At 41.4% G+C, this 15,309-nt stretch overlaps 1 protein-coding gene across 3 annotated transcripts in view; it reads left to right on the top strand.

Moving 5' to 3' along the window:
- Positions 1-15,309, top strand: part of ppfia2 (PTPRF interacting protein alpha 2) — a 291,948-nt gene that overhangs the window by 223,786 nt on the left and 52,853 nt on the right. For 2 of the 3 annotated variants that reach the window (XM_034673355.1, XM_034673353.1), the window contains exons 6-8: positions 3,972-4,082; positions 11,158-11,379; positions 14,716-14,862. In XM_034673355.1, coding sequence (XP_034529246.1) covers positions 3,972-4,082; positions 11,158-11,379; positions 14,716-14,862 — 480 coding nt within the window. Of the gene's footprint in view, positions 1-3,971; positions 4,083-11,157; positions 11,380-14,712; positions 14,863-15,309 lie in introns of all 3 variants that reach the window. The other variant, XM_034673354.1, reaches the window with a different exon arrangement.

Raw genomic sequence — 15,309 nt, 5'->3', positions numbered from 1 at the left:
TCGGCACACACTGTATGGGGGTTGAATTGTTTCATAACACAGCAATTTAGAAGATATTAAGATTACAAGTTTTGCCCATTTAAGGGCATGCCTGACTTGATTGACAGGTGGGCACCCTGTAGCTGTTAGCAAAGAGGCTAAAGGCCCGCCTCTTTACCTCACACTAGCTTCGATGAAGTTAGGTTGTGTTCAGTATTTCCAATATGGCTGCCACCGACAATTGGCTTCAAAACAGCGCTTCAGAAACAGATGGGTGACGTCACGGATACTACCTCCATTTATTATACAATCACTAATCCAGACCTAGAAAAAACTGTTTTATCGTCACAGTAAAAAACGAACAGGAAGTCTGACATTTCCAGTTGAATTTCAAAATAAAATGTTAATTTGGTGGTTTTCATATTTGAGTGAACTTGATGAGTTGAAAACTGGTTGCAATGTTTTCAGAACAGATCTGTTTTCAACCAAATTTCAATCCATAAATTCTCTTCATGCTCGCAGGGACTGTGGTATTTTTCAAACTTGAGCATTAACATGTTTTACGAGGAGGAAGCGGACATTCCTGGTGTGTCATTTTTCGATGATTTGCGTGCCTCAGATATTCCTCCCACATGCTTCAGGTTGTGAACAGTCCTGTTTTGGGCATTCAAGCGGCTCCACGAAGTCTCACAACCCTCAGATTGTTTATGACACACAAGCAGCAGCCGAGGACACCGTCTACCTTTCTCCTCTTCTTGGCGAGGACGGTGATAATCACACGGTGTCTGTCGGGGGAAGAAGCTAATTATTGTTGTTGCCGGTCAGCCGCCTGACAGAGTTATGACTCCAGGACGTTTTCTTCAGGCGGTGAAAGGAGAGACACGAGGGCCGGAGAACAGGATAATTACAGTGATCGTATCAGTGTCACATGTTGGAGGCTTCATGGTTACAGTCATGTTCAATAAATTCCTGCAGAGGGGGTAAAGACTGTAATTAAGAGCTGTTACATGAGAGGGAAACAAGAGGAGGGGAGGCCAAACACTGAGACTTAAATAGATGGAAACAATACATTTACATTAAAACAATCAGAGGTTAAACTACAACATGAACTCCATCACTAACTGTTTGTGTGCAAGCAGTTTGTTATACAGAGCATTGACATGCAAAGAGAGAATACTGTTCATTTCCTCTGCAGTCCTCCATTTTTAAAGATTATTAGAACTAAATACAACCTGGGGGAGACAATATGTAGACATTAGAGTGAGCCAGAAGCATTTCAGGGAGAGATAAGTGACAGAAAATCACACACAAATAAACAAAACATGCAATTAGCTAAGATAAGACAGCATCACTGGGCCCTTGAATGGTATCACCCACAAAATCTGTCTGTAGGGGTTTTACATAGCTAGTCCACTTGGTCCAGAGTTTGATAAATACATCCTTCTGAAGTCATAAACAGAAAGTAATCCTTTCCATAACATACATATAATTTACTATATTAATCCACTCCTTCATTGTGGGAGGTTCAGGAAGCAACAAGGGCCTCATAATGGCTTTTTTACAAGCACAACTCAAAATGACAATATTTATCCATCCATCCATCTTCTTCTGCTTATCCGGGTCCGGGTCGCGGGGGCAGCAGCCTCAGCAGGGAAGCCCAGTACACTCCTCTCCCCGGCCACCTCCACCAGATCTTCTGGGAGGATACCGAGGCGTTCTCAGGCCAGCTGAGAGACATAGTCTCGCCAGCGTGTCCTGGGCCTTCCCCGTGGCCTCCACAGGGAGACGTCCGGGAGGCATCCTGACCAGATGCCCAAACCACCTCATCTGGCTCCTCTCGATCCGGAGGAGCAGCGGCTCTACTTTGAGCCTCTCCCGGATGTCTGAGCTCCTAACCCTCTCTCTAAGGCCGAGCCCAGATACCCTGCGGAGAAAGCTCATTTCGGCCGCTTGTATTCGTGATCTCGTTCTTTTGGTTACTACCCACAGATCGTGACCATAGGTGAAGGTTGGAACGTAGATTGACCGGTAAATTGAGAGCATTGCCTTCTGGCTCAGCTCCCTCTTCACCACGACAGACCGGTACAGCGTCCGCATCACTGCAGACGCCGCCCCGATCCGTCTGTCAATCTCGCGCTCCCTTTTCCCCTCACTCGTGAACAAGACCCCGAGATACTTAAACTCCTCCGCCTGGGGCAAAGACTCCCCTCCGACCCGGAGAGGCCAAACCATGGCCTCAGACTTGGAGGTGCTGATCCTCATCCCCGCTGCTTCACACTCAGCCGCAAACCGTCCCAGTGCGAGCTTGAGGTCACTGTTCGATGAAGCCAATAGGACGACATCATCTGCAAAAAGCAGAGATGGAATCCCAAGGCCACCGAACCGGACACCCTCCGCCATTTGGCTGACGATATTTATCAACAGGCCTAATCTGAAAATCTACATCTCCTAAAAACAGTGTAGTAAATTGTAGGGGCAGGTCAATATTAAATATACTTTTTAATATTTTATTGAACTCTATCCAGAAGGGTCTTAACACTGGACATTCTCAGAGTATATGCCAGTGGTCTGTTTCCTGAAATCCACACAACCTCCAACACTTTGAGTCCCCTCCTGTAAAATGAGCTTTCTGCTTTGTTGTGACAAAGAAACGAATCAAACTCTTCCATCCAAATTCACGCCACACATGTTACAATGTTACAATGTCATTTAGCAGACACTTTTATCCAAAGCGACGTACATACGAGAACAAGAACAACACAAGCAAAGATCTAGACAAGAGGAAACAAGATCAGTAAGAGTAACAAAGTGCTTCAAGTCCATTTCAGTGCAGGTACTGCCAAGCAGTGTAAAGGCAATGCAGAAAAATAAACAAGGAACATCTACAATGAAGCAACCAAACCATTTAAAACCTTCCATTATCATCATCAACAATTAACATCATCACAATAATGACCAAAGTACCAAGTGCTGGGTCACTCAAGACCTGAACACAGACTCCCAGAGTAGAGCAGGACAGTGTGAGTCAACTGTAGCTGGAAGACATGATCTGCCACTGGGGACAACAGTGGAGAACAGTCTAGCTAAGTGCATAGTGCTTCCTAAAGAGCTGGGTCTTTAGCTGTCTTTTGAAAGTAGAGAGGGACTCTGCAGATCGAATGGAGTTGGACAATTCATTCCACCATTTAGGGGCAACAGAAGAGAAGAGTCCAGCTAGTGATTTTGAGGCCTTGTGTGCTGGAAGCACTAGGCGCTTTTCAGAGAAAGGCAGTAGACCTGGATGAGGGGTTCCAGGTAAACTGGAGCGGTTTTGGTGACTGCTTTGTAAGTCATGATTAGAGTTTTGTATCTGATGCGAGCTGCAACTGGAAGCCAGTGTAGCAAAATGAGCAGGGGGATGACATGAGCTGTCTTAGGCTGGTTGAAGACCAGACGTGCTGCTGCATTCTGGATCATTTGCAGAGGTTTAACCGTGCATGCAGGGAGGCCTGCCAGTAGAGAGGTGCAGTAGTCAATGCGTGACATTAGAATTGGTACATTTCCACTGGAGTTTACACACATCTGACCAAACTTCATTTATGGTATCAACAAATGACCCTCTTTCTCCCATTTCTCTTTAACATATCCAGTGGTTTGTGGTTTCTTTATAATAAATCCCTTATAAAGTTTAGAAATTACTCCTTTATTTGTGTCATTTATGTAAGCACTTATAAATAGTCTCAAAATTGGATCATCAAAGTCTGATTTATTTCTTGTGTTATGCTCAAAATGACTAGGTACTTGAAGGTATCTGTAAAAATCATATTTTTTAAGACCATGTTTTCTTTTCAGGTATTCAAAATCTTCAACTTGACCCTCTTCTGTTATTGAAAAACACGTTGTTATGCCTTTTGTGATGCATAGTTTGAATCCATGGTCCATTTTATTGTGTGCAGGTGTTTTTAAAGCGTCTTTTTCAGCTTTAATGAGTGTGTTTTTCTTCCGTCTTGCAGATTGTGGCCTTACGGGAACAAAATGCCCACATTCAGAGGAAAGTGGCGTCTGGAGATGGAGGAGAGGACTTACTGGAGGGCACTGAGACTCAGCAGAAGGTCCACAGCAAGGTGAGCTCATATATATCAAGTTTTTATGTTTGTTTTTTAACTTTTGGATGAGCGCAAGTTTTGAATTTGCAAATCCTTGCATATTAAGATCCTCAAATCTCTTCAGTATCACAGTTTTTGTGCATAAACAAAAAATTTTGCACATTTGAATCCCTCTGAATCGTCGAAGACTTTGATTCATCCTAAGAGGTTTTTATTGCACACGAAGAAGGTTTTGATCTCACATTTAGCTCTGCTGATGCTTGAAGGTGACCCACAGTGAGCCGTAAGAGCTCTCGCTGTGACCTCAGCCTCCACCATTATGCAGGAGCACACGTGAACCCGCAGAGCTGCATACAAATCCCCCCTCTGATTATTAATTTAAAAGGAGAGGTGTTACATCTTTCATATTTACTACATTATACAAAGCAGACGTCCCCCAAAACCCCGACACAGACCTTTTGAAATCCCTTTTACATGCAGACCACGCCGTCTAAACAGAGGATACCTGGGAAGATCAATAGAGATGCGATTACTGGGCTGGTCTGCCGGAGGAAGGGGGAGGAGGAGGGGTGAGGATGTCAGGAGTGAGACGATGAAGAGCGGGGTTTTGCTAATGAGGAGACAGCCGTCGTCTGAGCTGTTTTGTGGAGATAAAAGGAGTGAAAATGAGCAAGTGCTGTTTTTTTTTTTTTTGGTGCATCTACGTTTGCAGAAGAAATTGCAAACGTGTGCTAACTGCTAAAACGAGCTAACGTGAGAGACAGGGGAGATTATTCCACGTCACTGTCGTAGAAGTGTCAGCCGGTGTCATCAAAGCAGGCACGACTCCACCGAAGCACATTCCCCCCTCTTCTGATTCAGACGTGTCCTTTGGTTGTCGTGGATGTGACAGGTAGAAGGAGGTCAGAGAGAGAGAGGGAGGATGAGGAGTGGGAGTGAAAGAAAAAGCTCCTCTTGAAGTGTGTATTGACCCACAGAGCTTTCAAACTGTTAGAGTAAAGCTGGATCAGACGATGAGGAGCTAATGCCGTCTGACAGACGAGGCCTGTTGCTTCAGTCTTTTAATTTTTCATTCAGCAGCAGTGAGCCGGTCCTGAGTAAGAGTCTACACCAACACTCCCAGGACAGAATTATGGATCGTTGTTGCTTTTCAATTTTATATTGTAACAGCAGAAAATTTGTCAAAATAAATGATGTAAAATAAAACATTAATTGGTGGAAAAAAAGGCGACTGTGGATCAGTCTTTCGCTGATTAACAGCATGATGCCAGAGTGACCATAGAATTAAAAATTCATGTTTCCCATCGGGCCTGCATGGTGGTGCAGTGGGTAGCGCTGTTTTCTCTCACAGCTAGAAGGTTCCTGGTTCGAATCCCTGGCCGGGCGGGTGCCTTTCTGTGTGGAGTTTGTATGTTCTCCCCGTGCATGCGTGGGTTCTCTCCGGGTACTCCGGCTTCCTCCCACAGTCCAAAAACATGCTCAGGTTGATTGATCACTCTAAATTGCCCGTAGGTGTGAGTGTGTGCGTGAATGGTTGTCTGTCTCTCTGTGTTAGCCCTGTGATAGGTTGGCGACCTGTCCAGGGTGTACTTTGCCTTCCGCCCGAAGCCAGCTGGGATAGGCTCCAGCCCCCCGTGACCCCTAACGGGATAAGCGGTCAAGATAATGGATGGATGGATGGATGGATGGATGGATGGATGGATGGATGGATGGATGGATGGATGGATGGATGGATGGATGGATGGATGGATGTTTCCCACCACTGTTAGTTGGATCATTTCTCAGTGTAACACTGTAGTGCATTTTCAAAAGATAAAATGTATAAAACCAAATTTTGTAGACGTATCAAAGTGACTCAGGTTGATTTATTTTATGATTTTGATGTTCAACGTTCTGCGACGGTCGGCAACAATTCTGTATTTCAAGGAGGAAGAGAAAGAGAAGAGTAGGAGTGAAAAAGATGAAGAGTTATAAGGTTGAGATACAGAGCCCCTCTGGTGACATTTAAGAAAGGACAAAAAAATTGTGGCCATGAAATAGTAATCTGTTCCCACAAGATAAGTGATTTGTGTCCTCTGCAGAGACAGTTCATTGTTGCTGTAGTTTGATGCATCATTCTCTTGCATGGACATGATTGACAATAACAAATTTGTGGACACAAGATAATTCAATCATGGGGATGGATTACTAAAATCCTTACCAATTTTGTCCACGAAACAGTCATTCGTGGACAAAATGTACCTATCTGGTGGGAAAAGATAAGGTCATCCCTATGTTCCCACATTTCCAGGACATTTTCAAAATGAGGTCTTGTGTTCCTACATTTCCCTTCAATTTAAGCCCTATCCTCTCACAAGATTTTTTGGGAGCACTTCATAGTAAATCAATTAATGAATGAATGAGAAATTTTATTTCGATCAGCAGCAGCATAAATCTGCACAATAAAAAAATAAAATAGGCTGATCGAAAAGGGTTTCGGCTGAAGCAGAGCTGATAGATGCCGAACCCTTGTTTTCATCTCCTCGAGGCCTAATTTTGACAAAAATCTTAGAAATGTGGGAACATAGACATGCTTCCTAAAATGATAACTATTTTGTGGCCATGAATAATTTCTCTTTCTAAAATGTCTTCAGAGGAGCTCCATAAGTCGAGGCATCAAAAAATAGAAAACTCACAATGTGGCTCCAACTTTCAACGTTAAAGGTGACATATCATGCAAAATAGACTTTTTAATGGTTCTCTACCTGAAATATGTTTCCCTGGCATATCTACAAACCCCCCGAGAATGAAAAAAATCCATTCTGCCCCTGTTCTGATTTCTCCACCTTTCTGTAAATGTGTGTGAAACGAGCCGTTTCAGACTTCCGTGTTTTTGTTACGTCACAACAATATCCGGTCTGTCACGGAGTCAGAGCTCGGAGCTTGTTCAGCCCATAGACTGTATAAAATAATACTGAATCCCTCCTCCGTTTTTCATTACCTGCACAAATGTGTGCTAACAAGGAGCTTAGGAGGGAGGCATGCTAGTTGTAGGCTGTCTTAATAAACACAAAGGTCGGTTTTACTCCCCACGTCTGCAGATTTGAAGATATAGTGGATGATTTTTATTCGTCATGGATAAGTGCTAGCGCTAATTAGCATAGCCACATAGCTATATGTTCGTAGCTGTAGCTGTAGCTGCAGCTGTAGCTGCAGCTGTAGCTGTAGCTGTAGCTGTAGCTGTAGCTGTAGCTGTAGCTGTGTACCAAGACACACGTCGACATACTGACAAATAAAACAACAAGAAACACAGAATCTGTGACCAATCCTTCATAAAAGGTCCCGCTGCCTTTCTGGCAGAGGTCGGTTTGACTCCCCACGTCTGCAGATTTGAAGATCTAGTGGCTGATTTTTATTTATCATGGATAAGTGCTAGCGCTAGTTAGCATAGCCACATAGCTACATGTTCGTAGCTGTGTACCAAGACACACGTCTACATACTGATAAATAAAACAACAAGAAACACTAAATCTGTGACCAATCCTTCAGAAAGGTCCTGCTACAGGCGCCTCTCCGTCAGGATCAGATTCAGGATCAGTTTCAGAGGGTTGAAGTAACGTGATCTCTGAGCAGCCGTGTATATTCAGCCAACATGTAAACATTAGATCAACGTGCCGGAGAGCCGAGGCACATCCACTTCCGGAGGGGGCGTGGTCAGAGAGAAAACAGAGTGTTCTGAGGAGGACTGAAGAAGAGGACTTTTCAGGCATGCCAAAATCTTATTTCAAAGTGTTTTTTTGAGCATAAACTTTAAAGACATGTTTTGGGGACCTCTTAGACCAATATATATTGATGAAAAAAGCGTGATATGTCCCCTTTAAGTTGCCGTACCTTCTCCTGAAATGCTCGTGTAGTACCAGGTGCTCACATGAAAAGCAAGTTTTCAGCTTCTTTGCTGCATCGAATCAAACACTCTAGGACTTTAGACATTTTAGACACAATGGTCATGCAACAATTGCTGCAATGGTGCTATGTATTTTTTCGTGTAATTTCCTGGTTGCTGTTTTGCACATGCAACACTCAGCAAAGATAGTAACGGGGATAGCAAGAGGTCTCACTCTGTCATTTATTCTGCTACGCTTTGTTTACTAGTTGTATCTTGGTCGCTGTGTCACTTGCACTACTGCCTGCAACGATAGTAAGGACACATTGCAATTCGTTGGTGACTAATTTCGTTATTGATTGTTGCCGACTACATCTGTGAATTGTTGCAGCCTCACTATGTTCTAGAAAAGTAGTCTTACTTTTATTATCTAGATAATTTTGAAAATGGGCAAATAGAAGCTGCTCTGAAATCTGTTAAGTTAGAGAAGGAGTTATAAAAGATGATTTATCTCACTGTTTTGGTGGACTGACCCTTTAAATGAATCTCCTTTTGATGCTGCAAAACTTCCTCCAGACTCAAAAGTTATTAAAACTTTCTCCATCTGTTGAAATAAAGAGGTTTTTACATGTTAAAAATCTGTGAAATAAGCACAGTAACCAGAGCCAGACTTACATAATCCATCCTCTGTGGGACTGTGGAGACATCCTGCAATAAAACTGAGCTACTGTACATCCTAAAAGTCGGTTCCTTTTTTAATTAGAGCGGCCCCGTGTTGAAGTGCTGTTTCAGAATGAATGGGGAAGTTTCCTCTGATCAGGTGAGGCATTAATCAAAGCAGCAGTTAGGAGGATTCAGAGATTCTCACTTTCACCTGCTCTACAGTAACATCACTGAACTGTAAGAGGAGCATGTGGAGTGAGATTGAGTTGTTTTCTGTTGTTTTTTGGCTCCACACCTCTGTTTGTTGGATCTTTATCTTCCCCCCTTGTTCATCTACCTCCTGCAGAGACCTGTGGAGCGGCACAGAGCTAGAACAAATCAGATCACTAATGCAAGTGTCAAAGCAAATTTTTCCCAAATCAAAGCAGGGACATCTGCAGCCTCCAGCTCCTGAACCTCAATGTGTTCGAGTGCCACGGCTTTTTGAGTTCAAAAGGATTTTAAAGCCGTGTTGAAACGTCTTTGCTACTCGCGCTTATCTCCTCTCACGTGTTGATTCATTAATTGCTTTTTCCATGTTTTCATACACAGGTGCAAATTTTCACTTTTTTTCAATTTGTTTCTGCTTTTTGAGCACAATTTCAAATTTGAGGCAAAATTTATTTTTTCGACAGGCTCCAGGTCAACTTTTTTGTCAAATTCTTTTTGGTCAAATTTTATTTAAAAAAAAAAAAAAAAAACTTATAAATTTTTGTCAAACTTCATTTTTCAAATTCTTTTTTTATCAAAATTTTTTTTACATTTTTTTTTTTTTTTTAATTACAATTTTTTTGTCAAAATTTTTTTTTGTCTTTTTTTTTGTCAAAAAAAATTTTTTTTCAAACAATTTTTTTTCAAACATTTTTTTGTTTCAAATTTTTCCAAAAACCATTCAGTCATTGTTTTTTCCATCTGTGATTCACTTGATTTCTCTTTCTTTCATTAGTTTTTATTTGTTCTATCTTTTTTGTATGTGTGTGTACTTTTCAAAAGAAGAAGCTGTGATTCTCTTGATTTAGCAGCTTGTAACAGTAGTCTTCTCTCAGCCCACCGTGAATGCGTCTCTCCCGGTGTTCCGGTTCGAAAAGTAACCCTGTAAACTGGAGACCTTCAGCTGAAAGTGTCAGTGTTTGTGGAGTTTACACAGCTGTTGAAACACAGAGGGAGTTCCTGGAAATGCAAACTAGTTTAGTTTTTATTAAGATTTCAAAATATCCTCATCAGATATTTAATGATCGTCTAAAGACGTTTATGAGGGATGCATCCAGCTGAGAGTCTACAGTTAACAGGGTCGCTGTTTAAACCATAACACCGGCTGATCTCTGCCACGGCTTTTTGAGTTCAAAAGGATTTTAAAGCCGTGTTGAAACATCTTTGCTACTCACTCTTATCTCCTCTCACGTGTTGATTCATTCATTGCTTTTTCCATGTTTTCATACACAGGCGCAAAATTTTCACATTTTTTCAAGTTATTTCTGCTTTTAGAGCACAATTTCAAATTTGAGGAAAATTAATTTTACGACAGGCTCCGGGTCAATTTTTTCGTCAAATTTTTTTTGGTCAAATTTTATTTTTTCAAAAAAAAAAAAAAATCAAAATTTTTGTCAAACTTTATTTTTCAAATTCTTTAAAAAAAAAAAAAAAGATTTCAATTTTTTTTTTTTTTCAAAAATTTAAATTTTTTTTGTCAACATTTTTTTTGTCAACATTTTTTTGTCAACATTTTTTTTGTCAATTTTTTTTGTCAAAATTTTTTTTTTTTTTTGGGATGCATCCGGCTGAAAGTCTCCAGTTAACAGGGTCGCTGTTTAAACCAAAACACCGGCCGATCTCTGCCACGGCTTTTTGAGTTCAAAAGGATTTTAAAGCCGTGTTGAAACGTCTTTGCTACTCGCGCTTATCTCCTCTCACGTGTTGATTCAGTGAATCCATCTGTGATGAAATATAGCACCATCTAAAACAGCGCCAGCTGAGTCTCTTCATGCTAACATGCTAACTGTTGTGTTGCTCATAATGATACCTGCCTGTCCGTCTGCTTCTATGGTGTCATCTGTGATGAATGGCATTCGTCTTTGTTTTACTGCCCTCTACTGGTCTGGTGGTGTAGTGCATTTACTTTAATTTCCCTCCATATGTCACTGCTTTGATTTGCACAATCTACCCGGGACTTCAGCCCGCGGTCGAAACGCAGACAACAATGGGGGCACAGGAACCTTTTAGTTCCTGGGAAAGCAGTTCTGGAGGCTAAAAGACCCCGGAACTTAAATATTGTAGTAATGGTTTATTCTCCTGGTTTCTTTATAAGTTTCTTTGGTGTTTTAATGCACAGAATAATTTAGTTTATTGGTGTCAGGAAAAGATGGATGTAAAGTTTGAAGCACTTATTGTGTTTAATTGGTTGACAAACAGAAGTGTTATCCACATCCCAGATGAAGAATCATTGGGTTTCCATATGTTTCTTCTATTTGTTTTGTTAATTCACATTCTTTAAACAACCTAAAGCTAAGTCTCGCACTCTTTCCTCCACAGCGTCTGTCCAACGGCTCCCTGGAGTCGGCCCACGAGGCGAGCCAGGTGGTGGAGCTGCAGGACCTGCTGGAGAAGCAGAACTACGAGCTGGCCCAGATGAAGGACCGCATGTCCTCCCTCTCCTCCCGCGTCTCCGAGGTGGAGCTGGAGCTGGAGACCGCCCGCAAGGACCTCATCAAGTCCGAGGAGATGAACAACAAGTACCAGAGGGACATCAAAGAGGTTACAGAACGCACACATTTGCAAGGAAATAACAGGGACTTCAAAGAGAGCTAGCAGAGGGCTAAAAAAAGCTCTGATTAGCATAAACTCACACACTCTCTCACACTCGCTTTTTATTACTGTATGTATCCAACATCCTCACAAATACATCCTCACACAATTCAAGGAAAGAAGGAATTAAAAGGACAGTCTTTGTGTGAAACTGGACACATGCAAGAGAAAGCTATAAATATACGCTGCACAGCAATATGCTAATAGATCTCTGTTTGCCATATAAACACATTTCAAGGACAAACGCTAACACCTTAGATTAAAGAAACCTCCAACAACTGTTCCTACATCTGCCACGTTTGGTTCTTAAACACTATGCATGCTTATGTTTGGACATGTGAGCACAAAACAGCGTTTTCCCTACAAAATTTAACATTTTTGTGTCATAAATTTGCACAATCATAAATCTGAAAGCTCCTCCAGTGTCTTCAGTTTCCCCTGCATGCTTTTAAATCTACTGTGCTGCGTGAGCTTGTGTCTACAGTAGAGCTGGGCGATATTGAAAAACATGTTATCACAATAAAATTGTTCATATCAGTCAATATTGATGATTATGACAATAAATATCAAATCTTTATTTCATTTACATTTAAGGCAGATTTTTAAAATCAGACTGTTTGTTAGATGATTTAGTTCTCTGATAAGCTTCTTGAAATCCCTCGTTGTTATTATTTAACATCTTTTATTTGGGACACAATCAGAGCAAAATACAATGATATAAATCAAAATATACAATGCCAGTCTTTTTTTCTCTAACAAAACAATGAACATTGTTTCTGCATTCAAAGAAAATTATAATAAATCAATTTCCCTCTGTAAAATAATCAGATTCATTGTTCTGAAAAGAGTAGTTACCAAATAGGTAAATGGCAATAGAACTGATGCAATAAACAAACAAAACATAAATTAAATTTAAAAAAACAGAAGGAAAAAAAATAAGAGAGAGAGAGAGAAAGAGAGAGAGAGAGAGAGAGGGGGAGAGAGAGAGAGAGAGAGAGAGAGAGAGAGAGAGAGGGGAGGGGGGGAGAGAGAGAGAGAGGAGAGAAAGAGCATAGAGGAGAGAGAGAGAGAGAGGGGGGAGAAAAGAGAGAGATGGGGGGGGGGGGGGGGGGGGGGGGGGGGGGGGAAGGAGAGATAGCGGAGGGGGGGGTGGGATGGGGAAGGGGGGGGAGAGAGAGAGAGAGCGAGAGATATAGAGAGAGAGAGGAGAGAAGAGAGAGAGAGCGAGAGAGAGAGAGGTAGAGAGAGGAGAGAGAGAGAGGAGAGATGAGGATGAGAGAGGAGGGAGAGAGGAGAGAGAGAGAGAGAGAGAGAGAGAGAGAGAGAGAGAGAGAGAGAGAGAGAGAGGGTCCAGGGCATCTAGGTTAGAGGAAAGACTAGCAATGAGTGAAAATAATTAAGAAAACAATTTTTTTTTTTTAAATAATTTTTCGAACTGCCTTTCACGGTTAGACTTCTCTTCTCCAATTTGAGAAATGACATAACGTCATTAAGCCACAATGATAAAGAAGGAGGTGTGGAGAAAAAAGCTAATACCTGTAATTGTAAGGAATTAAATTGAACTTGGTCAAGTGAGATTCCAAATATAGCAACAAAGCGGTCCATCTTAACCTCTTAACCTGAATTCCAAGGACTTTTGATAAGGTCATAAAATAATCATTCCAAAATTGATGTCGTCTAGGACATAAAAAAAAAACATGTGACTCAGGTTACACGAGGAAGCATGACATCTATCACATTGATCTGGAACATTAGGATATATTTGAGATAATCTAGATTTGGTTAGATGGACCTTGTGCAAGACCTTGAACTGTATTAGCTGCAGCCTGGCACAAGGGGTTACTGAACTTATACTATGGACCATTCCATCCCACCATTGGTCAGTCAAATTTACCCCTAACTCATGTTCCCAAGCGTTTTTAGTTTTAATAAAGAGGTTATCTTCAAAGCTCATGAGCTTGCCATAAATATTGAATTATATTAGATATCAGAGATTTTTGATGGGGTTTCAAAACCAAAAAGTCATCCCATGGCTGGGTAGAAGGGAGGGAAGGAGAACATGGATAAAGTGAGGAGGCACAATGTCTAATTTGAAAATAAATAAATAAATGGGATGCAGGTAGATTCAAATTAAAAGATAGTTCTGAAAAGGTAAGAATCCCTCATTGTTGACTGTTTTTTGTGTAAGACGAGATTTGTATGAAGTTTTAGTTTGTAGATTGTTATTTTTCTCAGGTTGAGGTAATTTACATAATTTGATTTCAAATTACAACAAAGATAAATCACATTGTATACTGTGTATCAGTTTATAGAGTATTGTTGAGAGTAGTGCATTCCCTTTTAAGGCTACTATGGATTACAGGCATTAAAATATATACATTTTTTGGGGGGGATGCTGGTGGCCTAGCGGTCCAAGCGCCCCACATGCAGAGACTACAGCCCTCGTTGCAGGGGTCGCCGGTTCAATTCCCAGCCGGTCGACCATCTCCTGCATGTCCTCCCCCACTCCCTACTCCCCACATTTTACTGTCTCTCTTCAGCTGTCCTATAAAATAAAGGCAAAAAGGCCAAAAATATAACTTAATATAACTAAAAATATATCACAATAATTATCGTTATTGAATTATCGCCCAGCCCTACTCATGTCTGCAGAGTTCCTCCATGCAGGAAATGAAGCCTCAGAGCTGCAGAGACAGTGCTGTCATCATGAGAGGGAATCTTGTGTAATGATGGCGGCATGAGAAACAAGATAGCAGCTGTTTTTCCCATCTTTATGAAGCCTTATTGTTCGTCTAATTTCATATATCACTTAATATTCATGAAGCTTTAACTGTGGTGACGTTACACAGAGAGTATTCATGCATGAGGAACGTTCTTCCTTCACTTTCTCGACATGTTATGAAGAAGTTAGTTTGATTCAGAGTTTGTTCTCCTGATTAGAAGCAGCTGCCTTCTCCTCATAATTCAGTTCTCGCTGCAAACAGAACATTGTGCTCACTTGTTTTTAACACTTTCTGCTTTAATTGCTTTGAATAATTTATGTATGGTAATGAAATTACAGAGCGATATAAAAGAGGCCTGTGCAGATATTAAATCTTATGATTTATATCTACAAAGAATCCAACTGGAGCTTGGGATGATTTAAGTTTAATGATCCAGAGACGCTCCGTCTGTCATTTCGCTCTCACTGGAGGAAAAACTGCACACAGAGTTTCAGAGTGATCTCATGTCTCTTGTCGTATCCTGTGAAGTCTCATTGCTTTTGTTGTGTTTGTCTGCAAGCAGGCCATGTGTCAGAAGGAGGACATGGAGGAACGGATCGTGACGTTGGAAAAACGTTACCTGAGCGCTCAGCGGGAGTCCACGTCGGTGCACGACATCAACGACAAGCTGGAGAACGAGCTGGCCAATAAGGAGGCGTTCCTCAGACAGGTGTGTGGAATACAAAGACTCAAAACATAACAGTCAACTGACATTCACAGAACATGCAGTTGGGAGGTCGATTTATACTGTAAGTCATAAAAACATGATATATATGTACCTCAATGGGAAGTAAAAACTTTGATGGAGACATATAAAACACATGTATCCCAATATAGCCAAAACACTGAGCCCCTCTATGCACACTGGGGTGTGTTGCAGGCCTCATGCGGTGTGTCAGAGCTGCAGGGCGTGTTGCAGCATCTGTGACTCTGCACCAGCAGGTGGTGGTTTTCTGGTGACCCAAATTGACCTGTTCAGGCCCAGACTATCAGCCTTCATGTGGAGGGGATGTGACTTTGACAAAGTGAATGGATAAAACTGTGTTTATCATAAGTCATTCATCAAATATGTCAAATTTTATGAAACTTAAATGCTGAATAAGAAAGGTTATACAAC

The sequence above is a fragment of the Notolabrus celidotus genome, chromosome 21 (assembly GCF_009762535.1).
Source record: "Notolabrus celidotus isolate fNotCel1 chromosome 21, fNotCel1.pri, whole genome shotgun sequence".
NCBI lineage: Eukaryota > Metazoa > Chordata > Actinopteri > Labriformes > Labridae > Notolabrus > Notolabrus celidotus.
This window is presented reverse-complemented; position numbering and strand designations above follow the sequence as displayed.